We start from the raw sequence: 15,384 nt of genomic DNA, 5'->3' as shown, positions 1-15,384 counted from the left end.
TACCCTGAGCCCCTGAGCCCAAGATCAAGGTTTCGGGCCTGTTCATTCATACCCTAGTCATGTATAATCCACAATTCTGTTTCAAGGCACATGAGTAGGTACCACTATGGGGAGGGGAGTGGCATTTCCAAGGGGGACAGGAGATGCTCTGTTCTCATCCTATGTCCCTCACTTGCTGCAGACCCTTTGCCTTTTGGTCTCCTCAACTGCAACCTAAGGGCCTTTCCTCTTGGTGCTCTGGGAGTGTGTGTGTGTATGTGCACACACGCATGTATGTGTTGATGCTGACTGTACACTCAGAGTTTGAAGTAGCATTTGGAATTTTTGCAAGTTCAGCAGAGAGAAATTTGGATATTTTCTGGTATGTGATTTTCCAAAATTTCTCATGTTGCCCTTATTTTTTTCAGTGGCCCCTGCTACTTTGGAGGCCCAGAAAGTTCTGCATGAGAGGGACTACAGCCAGAACTAGGTTGGAAGGAGATACTGGGGGGCACCTGCCTTGAAGCTGCCTTTTTGCAACAACTGCCTTTTCCCTGAGATTGTGTGCTGCAATTGGGGTGACTGAGAGGGGCTGATGGAGATTATAGGGGTTCATATGTTGCACACTCCCAAGCCCTGTCCTGGTCCAGCGCCTCAGTCCACGATGAGAGGAAGGGCCTTTCCTAGGAAATGGCACCACCTTTGTCATCAGACTCCTGGGAACCTGCCCTGACTTCCTCGTGGCCTCTCACGGCCTCTTGGTGGCAGCAGAGGCGCGGACTCGAGGCCCTTTGCCTGGTCTTACCTATATTGAGGAAGTCTGACCGATACTGGCAGGTCATCCCAAATCCAAAGTCTCTCCAAAATCCAGTCTCCTTCTTTATGACCTGCAGGGAAAGCGCTGTCATTTCAGAGGGGAGGATAGAGTAGATAAAAATAGAGAGGATTCACAAACTTGTGTAAGCAATGCTCAATAGGGAGCCCATCCCACCACTGATCAGTAGCCACAACCACAACCCCGTGTGGGAAATGCAGATGGATTTGAGTCCTTTCAGAGGGTAGGAATACAGTGAACTCACCAGTTCCAAAATGGGCCTTGTGATTTTTGGCACCTCTGGTTGGAATGTTTCTAGGGTGTAGGCATGAAAACACACAGGCACACACACACACACACACACACACACACACACAACACACACACACACACACTCAAAAACAAACCAGGAGAGCAAGTTTTTGAGCAGCGCCATGGAAAAGCCACCTACGTGTCTGGCCCAACACCAGTGCCAGAGAGAATTGGAGGCCTCGGCCCCTCGCATAGGGCTGGGCAGGGAGCCAGCAAAGGGCTCAGGAAGTGGAGAAAAGGGATCGAGAACAACTCAGAATTCAGCTGCCCTGGCACAGGGCACAAACAGGACTCCCTTGGGGAATAAAAAGAAAACCTGAGAAGGCAGCGTGTTACTCTGGCTCTGCTAAGTCTCACTTGCTGAGGTTAAGGGCGCCAAGAGTCCAGGTTCTGAAGAAAGACTCTGTCCATTCATCTTTAAACTGTTTTAAAACCAAACTGTTCCCCAAAGCATCTGTGGTGGTGGTAAGCTGCAGGGCTGCCGAGAGACCATCCAAGCAGTGACTGTCTTCAAACAGCGAGACCTGGTCCTCCTCAGTCTCTTACTTGGCAAGTAAATTTCCAATGCATTTGCTAAAGCACCAAGGCTTTTAAAACACTGTAATTGTTTGGCTGAAATCACTCTGGGACTAAGTCTGACACCTTAATAGCTCTTTTCTATGATTCATTCTTGAGGTCAACATAGGTGCTTAGTGGAGAAAGTGCCCTCCTGGGGAAGGGAAAGGGGAAGGAGGCTGCAGCAGGTCCCCATCCACTGGGATTTCTGCATTTTCCTGCCTGCGAGGTCTGGCTCTGTTCACTGCTAATCAGAGCCGGGTGTAGGCTGGGAGGAGCACCAGCATCTCCTCCCAACTTGACCACTGGCTGGCTTTTTTGCCTCAGGCAGGTCCCTCACTTCTTTGAGCTTCTATTTCCTTTCCTATAAATGAGGAAGTTGAGCTAAATCGAGGCTAAGGTCTTTTCCAGGTCTACTACCCAAACATGCATCCTCACTGCTTTTTCACCTTCCCGAAGTTTCATGTTGTCGCCACTACAGCCTCAATTACATTCCACAAATGGTTTGTGGAAGGGCTGTGAACTTAAACATTTCTCTACTCTGTAACCCATGGAACCACCTTATTTTCATTACAACCTACACATAGATATTGCCTGCACAGAGTGAACACACATGCTTCAGGGCTGCTGAAGGGAAATAAGGACCAAGAGACGTTTTGTCAATTAGTGGCCCAGCAGATGTGCTCCAATTCTTCTGCAGAACAAAGGCCTGTTATACAATATCTCCCAAGTGACAAGACAATTTCATTAGTATCAACTGGAAAGATTTTGCAGGGCAGGAAAGTTTGGAAAAATCTCCACTGAGTCATTTTTTAAAAATGGTTTCTGTTTCATACCAGGTACATGGTTTCTGTTGCAGCTAATGGCTTAATATCTTTTCTGTTGGTCAGGACACAGACAGGTCCTCTAAGCTTCTGAGTAAAAATGGAGTCAAAGAGAAGTGCCAGTATCCAAACTTCAACCATTTGGCTGAGGTCTGTATGGAATCTAAAAGAGAAAGCTCCAAACAGGAAGAACAATGGGCCAGGGCTCAGACCTGGGCTGTGATGCAGTGCCCAGCAAGGTTGAACAAGGTAAAGAGTGACCCTCACCTGGGGACAATGTGACAGAGTCAAACTGATTTGTGAGCTGGGGAATGCACCTTATAAACACTTATTGATGCCAGCTTTAAAGTTGGCAAGCCAGGGAAAGCCACTATCTGATATGCTCATTGAAATTTAGCCCTTGGTGGAAACTGATCTGATCCATACCCTTAGCATATAATGTCAGAGCAAGATGGAGTTCACGTATGACAGGCTCTACCATCCACAGCTGTGCCGAGTCATTGGACTAGTGCCCTCAACGAGCAACCTAGCTGTGAGTGAGTACTCTCAAACATGCATCAGATCACAGCTCATTCTAATTTAAAACCCTGCAGGGGCTTTAACTGCATTCTCTCTAATGCAATTAGAATAAAACCCAGAGAAAACCTCTAGCCTGCAAAGGTCCTATGTGACCCAACCCTGGCCTGCCTCACCCATCTCATATCCCCTCCTACAGTGTCTCATTCTATTCTGCCCTTGAACATACCAGGCTCACAGGTCTCTAAGGCTGGACACTTGCAGACTCCCTATCTAGGTCACCTTTTTCCTGCTCACCACTGAGCTCCAATGTCACTTGCCTAGAGCAGTCATCCTCACCCTCCCAGCCTGTGTCAGCACCCCCCCCCCCCCCCCAACAACATGTCACTCTCTATCCCATCACCTGGTTTACTTTCTCTATAACACTTATGGCTCTCTGAAATTATCCTGTTGATGCATCTGTTTCTCTGTTCTGTCTTCCCCTATGACCACTGGTGAATGTCTGCCCAGGGCCTTGGTCTCCTTCACAGCACCCAGATCACTATCCAGCAAACAGCAGGTGCTCAATAAGTGCTTCTCCAATGAAAGAATGAAGAGCAGTCCTGGGGCAATGGAAACAGACATAGTTCAACTAGGGAATTCGTGAGTGGCTCGGAGAAGGCCTAGGAACTCCAGGGCAAAAATTCTCAGAATTGTGTATTTGTCTGGACCAACAGACAAATACATTTTCACCTTCCTGGGGACTGAGCAGAGGGCTCTACTTCTTAGAATCGCTGCCCCAGGCCTCAGGAGCTCCACTGCTCTGTTCAAGCTTTGAAAAGATACACACCAATGATGTTTACTACAACAGAGGAGGAAGAAACCCTAAGATTATATGTTAAAAGAAAAACATCTCCTGTCCTGAATTTCGCCGCTCCGTTTTCAAGTGCTATCCTCATTTTTAAAAAATGTCTTTCAAGAGCTGGCTTCCTCTCAACTCTCTGCAGCACCCTTTCTCTCCCCACCTTAGATCTCGGCAGAGCACTGCGGGACATGCACACACCACAAAAGGACAGTTGTGGAGCCCGCTCTCCCACAGGAAGTTTCCAGACCCAAAGCTCTGTGGGCGATTCACGTGACGGGGGTGATTATTTTCTATTAGGACCAAAACACAAAGCACAAATCAGCGTCTCTCCCCAAAGATGTGGGAAGGCGGCCGCCCTGCAGCTGCGTGGGGAGCCGGGAGGCAGCGCCTGTTGCTTTAATGGTGCTGACTTGGACAACTGCCCGTGAAGCAATCTGGGCCCTGAAATAAAATAAATAACAAATACTCAGGCAGAGTATTTCCTCTAAATCAAAGAGAGCCTCCCAAGAACCGAGGTTGCGTTCGCCCAGCCTCACATTCACAAACGCCAGTGGGATGTGACCCGTGCAGTCCCCAGGCCCTGAGCATAGAGGGCTCCCTGCCTGGTTTCATGCGCTTCAAATTCTTAATTCTTAAAGGGCCCTGAATTTTTCATTGTGCACTGGGCCATGCCAATTATGTGGTCAGCCCTGCCTGTGAGCGGCACACATGCTGAGCTTCAGGGGCTTTGGTAGCTGGGCTGGGCACTCCACAACCCCACCCTGTACCTTCCTTATTATCAGGGTCCTGAGGGAGGCTGCGTGTGCCTTGTAGCACGGAGGCAGAGTGACCTGCCCAGGAGAACTCGGCCACTTGTGGCTGAGCCCAAACCAACACCATGATTGCTGTGACAGTTTCCATTTCTTGAGAAGATATTCTGGAGGCACAGCTGTCATAGAATTGGTTTAAGAATGGACTCAAAAGCCACCTCCTCCAAGGTCTGTACTAACCCACATTTTTCTACAAGTCTTCTTTTATTGGTATCTGCTTAAAAAAAAATAAAGTGTCAGGGTGCCTGGTGGCTCAGTCAGTTAAGCATCCGACTTCTGCTCAGGTCATGATCTCACAGTCTGTGGGTTTGAGCCCCGCACTGGGCTCTGTGCTGCAGCTCAGAGCCTGGAGGATGCTTTGGATTCTGTGCCTCCCTCTCTCTTTGCCCCTCCCCCACTTGTGCTCTTTCTCTCTCTCTCTCTCTCTCTCTCTCTCTCAAAATAAACATTAAAAAAATTTTTTTTTAAAAATAAAGTGTCTTCTGAAGGGTGTCATATTGGACGAGGAATCGTCCAGGTTCCCTATTCCAGGAATCTACTACCTAAAGCTAGACTCTATGCTCTCATGGAAGCACTCTGAGGCCACAGGACACATCCCCTACCACCCAGTATCCTTAGCCCAGTCTCCATCATACGGGGCAGGATCTGAGTTCCCAGCCCTGCCATTTAGCAATCTGAACAAGTGACTTATTCTCTAAGCTTCAAATTTTCAGCTGTGAAATGAGCATAATAATAGCTCATCACCTTACTGAGATTCCCCAAAATAAAGCAGGCACAGTGCTGGGTTCCAAAAGGCTTGAGTACAGCACCTGTTAACACTACTTTTGGAACTCAGTGAGTGTCTGCTTTCCGAATATTTAAAAGCAGACCAAAAGGATGGACTATGCCCAGTCAGCAATTTTTAGAAATTTAAACCAAAATGCAGGTTAGTGGTGAAATACTTCTTGGAAGTAGGTAGAGACAGGTAAGGGTATATAATCCAAGAGGGCAAGGACAGGAGCCAGTAAAACATTCACACGCTGGACAGAGGAGCACAAAGCCACTGGATTTAAATGATGGGTGGGATGCATGGTGGACTGAGATGTCAGGCACCGCAGGCAGCAGAGATGGTGAGGAGATGGCCCCGAGGGGGGAGGCCGGCACACAGGATGGATATGCTTGCCTGGCAGAGCAGCCGGCCTGGGTGTCTACCAAACTGGGACCATGTGCCGGGTGCTGGGGTTTGCAGACATTTCCTCTGTAACCAGTTTCAGAGTCAGTTTGTGGAGAGCAGTTAATCCCACAAAGGAATCGAGGCTGGCAGTGTGGTGCCGCAGCTGGCCAGTACCAGCTCACCAGGATTGCTCAAGTCTCTTCCCGCCTCGGTGTTCAGTGACATCACTCTGGGGGCCTGAAATAGGCCACAGTGGGAGTACTGACACCATGGAAAGTGGCAAATGCTATGAATCAGGGCTTTTCTCTCCCCCACCTTTTCAGAGTGTGGGTTGTTAAACATTTACTAGCACACCACTGGCTCTGTGCCATAAAAGATTATTTAAAATGAGATTAATCTGTGTTTTGGAAACGTATCTCTGGCAGGAGGTAAAGGAAAGACCAGATTATAGGAGAGGGAAAAGGTCTACAGACAGAAGAGGTAGAAGATTCTGGCAGTGGCCCCAGCAGGTACAAGGCTTGAGCCAAGAGAGTGGAATGTCTAAAGTTAATAATTATTTAAATGACAGTCATTCCTTTCTCTCTGAGCTGTTTCTACATTAAAGCATCAGCAAGTTTTATCTCAGGTTTAAAACTCAAGAAATTAAATGTTAGCATAAAATTCCATCATTTCGCATATTTTTTATCATTAATGGCTTGTACTCAAAAGTAAAGAAATAAGTAGTCTGAACACATATACACACACAAATCATAAATGCAGCTTCTGGCTTTAGTCTGAAGACAGTGTTATCAAACAGCAGTGGCAATGGCCTGAGAAGCAATGACTAGCACAGGCACTAACAAGGTCACATTTGCAGGGCTGCTCTGAAAATTTGTCTTGTGTTTGCATCCGTTGGTAATTTTTGTTACAGCTACATTCTGGATCTGCATTCTCCCTTCACGTTGATACTGATGTATTCCAGGGGTGGCTCTCAAGAGTATCTCTGTCTCTATCTCTATCTCTATCTCTATCTCTATCTCTATCTCTATCTGTACCTGTATCTCTATCTTGTCTATATCTGTATCTATATCTATATCTATATCTATATCTATATCCTGTATCTTTCATGAATGAGCCGAAATGAACCCTTGGTAGGAAGTCTTTCCTAACTTACCGTCTCTAATCATCTCTTTTTATTTTATACCTTCTCAGCACCTACACATTCTGTCTCCATTAAATTAATTTCTGTAGCTTTATGTTCTCCTTTGGAATTTTTGTCAGATCATTTCCTTTATATTTCAGCCCTCATCAAGATCCTAGCAAATCTGCTTCCATTGCACTGGGGTAAGGAAATCCTGCTTTTGGCCTGAGTTCTGCTACTAGCTGGTTGTGTGATCTTGGGCCAGTCTATAAAAACAAAACAAGAGGGTGAGCAAAGTGACCTCCCCAATAACTTCTGAGCATAAGAAACTGTTTCAGTTCTTCTGACTCCCCCAGAATGTCTAGTCTAGTTCTCTGCAGGCGGCAAGTGCTCAATACATGGCTCATCTAATAACAAACATAATCAACACATCCTTTTTGGATGGAGAACCCCCAGTGTCTCAGAGACAACTGCTATGTTTCTCTAGACTAAATCATCATGAACACTGAACCCTAACATAATCAGATTTGCATGCTCCAGGATAGCTCTAAGGTGCATTTGGAAATAAATGTCAAATATCCTGCATTTGCAGGATAATTCAGAGGCTCGAGCTATGGATGCAGCGATCTGAGTTCTGTTTCTGCTTGACCATTAATTCTGGAGATCTGAGAAACTGGCTTAACTACATCATACCTCTAGCTCCCCTTTGCACCTGCTTCCCTGCAGGAATGGTAATAAAAGGATAAAACTTTTAAAGTGTGAAATGAAAAGAATTCCTTGCAAGCAAATAAGATCTTATGAATTTGAAGTTGAAAAATTAATCACATCTGATGTCAAATGCAAAGAAGTACTAAGTACTTTATTTAACCAAGGAGGCTTATTGTATCCCTTTCCCCCAACTCCCAAACCCTATTAGAAACAGAGAACTCATGGAAAGGAAACAAAAAACTTTTGTGTCTCCACAGAAGTGATATCACCCTAAAGTAGATAAAAACTGGTTCTTGGGGAGTGAAAAACTCTTACTGTGTTGACATATACTGTGTTTATTATATGCAGCACACATATACTAAATACGTGTCATATTTGTGTATATAAATTACAGATACATAAACAGATATTCAGTATATATCTGTGGTATTAGAATTTCACTGAGGGGAGAGAGAACTCATTACCATACTTGGTCATTACCATTACCAGCTTGGGCCCAAAGGGAAACCATGCTAGGACTGGTGAGGAGCAAACCTCGTCCAACCTCAGGGGACCAGGCTGAAACCTTCTGGAAAAGATCCTAAATGAGCTGCCAGAGGTTAATTGGAGGATTAACAAGAGAATGAACAGGTTTTGCTATTTCTGGAAGCTTAAAGACAGAATCAGTCCTCCACAAGAATTTCAAAGAACTTTCAATGAAAACTGATTACTCTCCCATTGCACAGAAGCAATGGCTTTGCCTCAAGAGGAGACAGAGCTACTCAAAGCGATGAACAAGAGACAGCCCCAGGTCAGATCCCCCCGATATTCAGCCCGAGCTGGAAACAGCTGGAGACAAACTCAGCTGATCTCTCTGCAGGAAAAGGTAACAGTTCACACTTGAGATGACAATAATCCTGAGGAATTTTGTCTCAGAAGGGCATAGGGTATGCCTATGTGCATGACAGAGACCCTCTTCTGGGGTCATCTTCCTCCTGCCTGCACAGCTTTTCTGCTGAATGGACTAACTGCCAACACCACCACCACGAAGACCACTCGGTGTACAGAGATCCTTGGTGGCTGTGTGGCTCCACTATCTATCATCCGTGCAGCCAAGACCTTAGCAGAGAACTCCCTCCAACGTTCCTTTAGAAACCACCTTGTGGGGCACCTGGGTGGCTCAGTCAGTTAAGTGTCTGACTTCAGTTCAGGTCATGATCTCGTAGTTCATGAGTTCAAGCCCCGCATCGGCTCTGTGCTGACAGCTCAGAGCCTGGAGCCTGCTTCAGATTCTGTGTCTCCCTCTCTCTCTGTGTCCCTCTTCCTCTTTCTCTCTCTCTCTCTTAAAAATAAATAAACATTAAAAAAACAAAAAAAGCTACCTTGCTGGTGATGCCTCTGCTGCTACCCTGGACCCGAGGCCCTGTGGTTTGTGACAATGATGGTGTGATGGGAAGGGCCCTGGATCTGTCCTTATGCCCCCACTGACTCACTCACTGTGTGACCTGGGGTGAGCCACCCTTTTTGACTTCTCTTTTCCATCTGTCAAATGGGACCATAAATCTCACCCTTCTTACCTCATATAGTTTGTAATAATAAAGAGAAAATGTGCTTGTTGCATCCATAATGCAATAATAATAGTTTCCAAAAATGATATAAGAAAACTATGAAGGTGTGAAATTACCTTTCTGTAAGGTACTGTTCCTATTTATTTTCCACTTTTAAATATTCCAAGCACTTTTAATCAACAAGGCACTGGGAGCAAAGGCCAGAACGTCTGACAAACTTAAAAATTACTATGGGAATCAGTCCACAGATTTCCACTCACCTTTACTCATGGTCAGGTGCCCCTGGTAATGAAAGACATGAAACAGAGCCACACAAAGGCACCTGCAGGGTAATTACTCACCAGCTGCTGTTCTAGGGGAGGGACCGCATCATGATGGCCATATATTATGCCAGGATTGTACTGACTAAAAAGGACTGGATAAAATACCTTCTTCCCTGCAAACCAGAAAACAAACATTCACTTAAAGCAACAGACAACACTATTAGGTTAGTACACTTATATTCAGTCCTCTGAAATGTCCCAGATATTTGCATCCACTTTTCCTTTTCTTATCACTCAACCCTAAAACAGATCTTAGGAGTTCTGCACAGGTAGATCAGAGGGACAGACTCTCAAATATCTCTGACCTCCTAGCAAAGAAGTGGTATTCAAAATACTGACAGTCCTTGGGTGCCTGGGTGGCTAAATCAGTTGAGCATCCAACTCTTGATTTCAGCTCAGGTCATGATCCCAGGTTGTGGGATCAAGCCCCATGTTGGGCTCTGCACTGAGTGTGGAGACTGCTTGGGACCTCTCTCTCCCTCTCTGTCTCTCCCCTGCTTACACATGTGCTTGGCTCACTCCCTCTCTCTAAAATAAAAAATAGAAACAAACAAAAAAAACCCCAAAATACTGACAGTTGGTGGCTGTGGCACTGGGCATCAACCAACAGGAGTGAGTGTGAAAGAGAGTTCTGGTACTCCCTGCCCTTCCAGACATTAACCCTTTAATTGCTGGTCTGTGGGAAGTCTGAAGGGTTGCCAGAGGGGTCATGGTGACTTTAGGCAGCAGGAGTAGATATAGGGACCCCAGGCACTTGCTCTTTACCAGTTTCCACAGAAGAGTTTCAATATTTTAACCGTAGTTATCAGCTGAATATCAGCCCTTGCTATGAGTCAAACTCTATGAAAATCATTTTCATATTGTGGGTTCTTCCCACTCAGAGCCCTTGCTCCCTTGGGAACTGCCCACAGCTATGCCTTTCCTTTTAGTGTCAGGCAGCTTTCTAGTCCATGTCTCCCCCAAACCCCCAGCACTTTCTCCCGTGGGTGTTCACTCAGGCAAACCTCTTAGCTGAAAATGGTAAATGAGTTTTAGACTTGAACCTAGGCCAAAGAGTCCCAGAATTATGGCAGCTGACAGGCCCACACCATGACATCAAAGGAGAAATTAAACCAGATGATTTTGCTTTTTCTTGGTCATTGGGTAAAATCGGGCCAATTCAGAAGCAGGACATCAGAGGGAACTATGAAGAGAATGAGTGTGTGACAGAGCTGAAGGCCACCCTGGGGGAGAGAAAGGGAAGAGCCAACTCCAGATCCCCATACCTGGCTGTGTGTTCAGCCTGCACGTATTGAGAAATTCGGAGGTGAAGTAGATATCAACGTCACAGAAAAAGAGAAGGACGTTGCTTCCTTTCCAGAAGCGGGCTCCAACATCAAGTCCCTTTCCTCGAGAAAACTCTCCATTCAGTTGGATGAAGGTAAAGTTCCTGAAGTTGGCAGCTCTAAAAGGAAAGACCAGACACAGTCACTCATGCGCTCATGCACCAGGCAGACAGAACCCCCTCGGAAAACACGTGACCAGGGCCCACCCACATTTTGCCACCTATCTTTTGTAACCCTGCAGGCACAGAGACTACCCAAGAAGATACAGAATGACCGAGACTCACTGGAAACTCACTGAGATTAAAGGTACCAAGAATACTTAGTGAAGTTGTAACTTATGTTTTCTTTCTCTAGCAATTCCCCCATTATGAAAACTGTACTGTTATGGCTAATGGATATTCTTTGTGATAAAGAAAACTTGAACAAGTGGAGACTAGGTCAACAGAACCCAGGGCAATCTCCATGCTTCCTGAACCACCTAATGAAACCACTGGGCCAAAGAAATAAAATCACATTGGAATGGCCCCACCTACCATATGTATGCAACTCCAGAGACCAGGCATGATGGTCTTGATGTGCATCTATCCCCAAACAGGCTTAAACCTGGACTCCTTCCCCACCTTTAGGTAAAGCAAGAGAGCATGGAAGGGAAAATGACAGACTTGGATTCAGATCACCAGGGCTGTCCCAACCCTGGCTCTCCTATAGATTAATTCTGTGATCTAGGCAAACCCATTAATTTCCTGGAAGTGCAGTTGCCTCATCTGCAAAATGGGAATAATAACACCCACCTTAACTATCTCACAGAGTGATTAGTTAGATAAACACTGCCAAGAGTCTAAAGCAGTATGTAAACATGAGCAATTGCTATCATTAGCACAGGTGAGGATTCCCAGGCCTGTGGTAGTAAAGCCAAGACATTTCTTCACTTGGCTGTTCTTTCCCAAGGATATCAGAAGCTTCTGAAATGGGGCATGTCTTTTTTTTTTATTTTTTTTAACGTTTATTCATTTTTGAGAGCTAGAGAGAGACAGGGTGTGAGCAGGGGAGGGTCAGAGAGAGAGGGAGACACAGAATCCGAAGCAGGCTCCAGGCTCTGAGCTTTCAGCACAGAGCCTAACACGGGGCTCTAACTCATGAACCGTGAGATCATGACCTGAGCCAAAGTTGGACGGATGCTCAACCGACTGAGCCACTCAGGTGCTCCTGAAATGGGGAATGTCTTAAGCAGAAATTCCAGGAACTCATGTTGTACCTAGAGGGACAGGGATTGTTTTCTGCCAGATAGAACTAGAAAACTACTTTGAGTCCTAACCCTGTGTGTGCAGGGGCCTGGCATTTGGCAAATCTCCCTTTTCCTGCTCACACGGGCCTTCTTTTCATAATGGTTCCTCTCCTTCCACAGCCTGACTCTTCCCTCTACCCATTCCTAACTTCTCCCTAATCATTTTTTTTTTTTTTTGAGAAAGAGAGAGAGAGCATAAGCTGGGGAGAGGGACATTGGGCGACCAAGAGAGAATCCCAAGCAGGCTCCATGCTCAGTGCATAGCCTGACACAGGGCTTGATCCCACAACCCTGGGATCATGACCTGAGCCAAAATCAAGAGTTGGATGCTCAACAAACTAAGCCTCCCAGGTGCCCCACTTGTCTCTAATCTTGATGTATTCAAAACAAATACAAAAAAGCCATTTCCATTTTAAAGTTTGTATTCCAAGTAACCATCTAGGGTAAAGGTCATCACAAATATAGAATCAGAAACTTTTCCAATGCTAAGTTGTACTTGTATCTGGTAATTTAATCAGTAGAACTAGTCGTGCTACTCCTTCCTTATCATCTTCTTTCAGATCTGGGAGTGAGCTTGGTTTTTTATCTCTGGAATCTGTGGGCCCAACTTCACCTAAGTCCAAAGCCAGACACACTTTTCAGATTTAGATCAAGGCAGGAGGACTGGTGACTGGAAGAGCACTGGTGTCTGAGTCAGTAACCTGGATCGAGGGCCTAGAACCGTACTCGCCCCCAATAGGGGTTCCACATATGTTTGTGATTAAAGGTGTGAACAGAGGAATGACTCTAATCCTAGCTCTGCCTCTAATCTATTTGGGGGAAGTCATTTTACTTCTTTTGCCTTAGTTTCCTCATTGCGACTTGACGGTTACAGAGCCCAGAGGGTCCTTTCCACTCTAAAATTCTGTTTTCCTGAGATCCTGCCTTCAGTCCAGCACTGCTCTACCTTTGGAGGGATTCTCCCGGTAGATGGCCCCAGTTCATATTTTCTGTGAGTAGCACTGACGTTATGCTCCAAAGCCTCTTCAGGACCTATCCTGGCCCTAGCTAGGACAATGCCACCTACTTGTTGCAAAGATGTGCAGGTGGAGTGAGGCCCCTACAGTCCTGCTCACATCTCCTGGAGCTTTCTACAGCCCAGCTCCTGTAAGGCAAGCTCAACCCACTTCCCTCTGCCCTAAGTAGGAGGTTTTCAGGAAAGTTTTACCCTGGGGAGGTGCCTAGATTTTTCCCTCTTCCTCTAAGGGAGTCTCCTGCCAGTTCTCATAGGACTTATCCACACCCAGGGGCTCATCTTTTTTCTAACAGCCAGTAGTGGGTCTTTTTCTTGATTTGTCTCAAGGCTCATACTGTTTGGGATCCTCCCAGACTGCAGGGATATCTGTTAGCTAATTGGCAGAGCAGGGAGGACTGGCATGTCCTTGAGCAGAGCCTTCTTTATTCAGCTTGTTTCTGACTCATAATTCAGGTACCTCCTCCAGGAGGTTTTCCAGGATCTATCATTTGAGAGTTCAAGTATAAAAATGCTTTATATTTGAACAACAGCAAGCAGCTTTCACCAAAGGAAGAGAAATGCTGCTCCTTAACATGTTGTGTTAAAGGAACTGCTGACTTTCCTCCTTGAACAGCGTCCATTGTATATATATATCAAATTTTTACAAAAGTTAAGTCACGTTGAATACTTAAATAAGAACACATGGCAGGGGTACCTAGCTGGCTCAGTCAGTGGAGTGTGTGACTCTTGATCTTGGGGTTGTGAGTTGGAGCCCCACGTTGGGTGTAGAGATTAAAAAAAATAAAATCTTAGAAAAAAAAAAGGACACAAGGCAGCATTAGAAACAGAGGTAACCGCATTAACTACATGACAGGACTGAGTGAATGGTAGAGACAGATGAGTGCCACAAATTTCAAGGAGAAAGTGGTAATTTGAAGTATGCACTTACCCAATATGTAACTTAAACTAGTTTGTTCTGCCTCCAAATTTCCCAAACCCTGCTTCCAGCTGCTGTGCTGCAGCAGAGGGCAGAGGAGGGAGGAAGATGGGGGTTGGGAGCTTGTCTGCCACTCACAGCCACTAGGAAAAGGGGTGGGGAGAACACTGGGCCTAGTGTTTGAAATGACCTTTGTTTGGAAGAACTTTTTTGAAAAGTCTTAAAACATCAGCTTCTATGCTTCAATGTGCTGCCTCTAGAGAAAGAATTCAGGAAAACGGATGCCAAGGGACCCTCCATATGGCCCTAATGTAAAAGACAATCTGCTTCCTTTCTCTTCATTCAACCTCTCTACGAGGATGAGATGATCCACATTATGTCCACAGCACTACCCAATCTGAAAATGCACTTCAAAGCCACTCTCAGTGTGTCTACAGGCCATGCAGAAAGCTGTAGGGCATGGCACTCGGCTCTGTCCACTCACTGTCCACACAGCAGCCCCTATGCTCCATGTGGGCAGGTACCCATATGGTACCAGCAACCTCTGCTTCCCTGAACCCTCATCCCCGCAAAGAACCCTGCCCCACCCACCTCTGCCTGGCTGCCTCATCCACCATGACCAGCACTGACCAGCAGCGTTGTTACTATCAGCCTCACAGTGTTGGCTCTGTACTGAAGGCCTGAACCAGGGAGCTGGACATGAGTGCACAAGGAGGCAGCATGGGACAGAGTCATCTGTGGCCTGGGAGGCACCATCAGCCAGTCATGGGTATTAGAGAAGGCCCAAGGCTAACTGTCATCCATCTGTGGTTCCCAGCAGGTCTGCCAGGTTACTGAGCTCAGCTATGAGTCTGTCTGGAGCTGGGTAATAGTATGGTCCTTCCTCCTGATCACTCATCCAAAATACTTATAATTGCCCAATGTCTGGAGGAACCCTTTGCTCTCCTCTTGCTGTCAAGAAGGGCCTCTGATAATTAACAAAGAAATTCTCTACTAACAAAGGGGGCTGAACTGGAAACACCAGAAAAAGAACCAGAACAACTTCACTTTCCCTCTCTTCCAGAACAGAGAGATTAACACATTGTCAAACCTCTGGGCCTGGAAGTGGACACCCTCTTCTCATCTCAAACTCATCAGCACCAGCTCCAGAACACAGAGCACAACGAGATGAAGAGAAATTGGCTTCTGCGAGATAACCAGGCCCCTCCTTCAATGCATCCCATATCTTTACTCCGCGGGGGGGGGGGGGGGGGGGGGGGGGGCCCCGGGCGCGAGCCCCCCCCCCCCCACACTTTTTGAAAGGGCTCCTGAAACAAAGTCTCAGTTCCTGCGGTCAGGC

General features: G+C 46.3%; 1 protein-coding gene across 4 annotated transcripts in view; it reads right to left on the bottom strand.

Annotated features, from left to right (window-relative positions):
• Positions 1–15,384, bottom strand: part of CSGALNACT1 (chondroitin sulfate N-acetylgalactosaminyltransferase 1) — a 341,653-nt gene that overhangs the window by 3,792 nt on the left and 322,477 nt on the right. For all 4 annotated transcript variants that reach the window (XM_049632468.1, XM_049632469.1, XM_049632470.1 and 1 more), the window contains 3 exons: positions 10,770–10,948; positions 9,523–9,617; positions 785–866 (listed from right to left, as the gene is read on the bottom strand). In XM_049632468.1, coding sequence (XP_049488425.1) covers positions 785–866; positions 9,523–9,617; positions 10,770–10,948 — 356 coding nt within the window. The remainder of the gene's footprint in view (positions 1–784; positions 867–9,522; positions 9,618–10,769; positions 10,949–15,384) is intronic.

Source organism: Panthera uncia, chromosome B1 (assembly GCF_023721935.1).
Source record: "Panthera uncia isolate 11264 chromosome B1, Puncia_PCG_1.0, whole genome shotgun sequence".
Lineage (NCBI taxonomy): Eukaryota > Metazoa > Chordata > Mammalia > Carnivora > Felidae > Panthera > Panthera uncia.
This window is presented reverse-complemented; position numbering and strand designations above follow the sequence as displayed.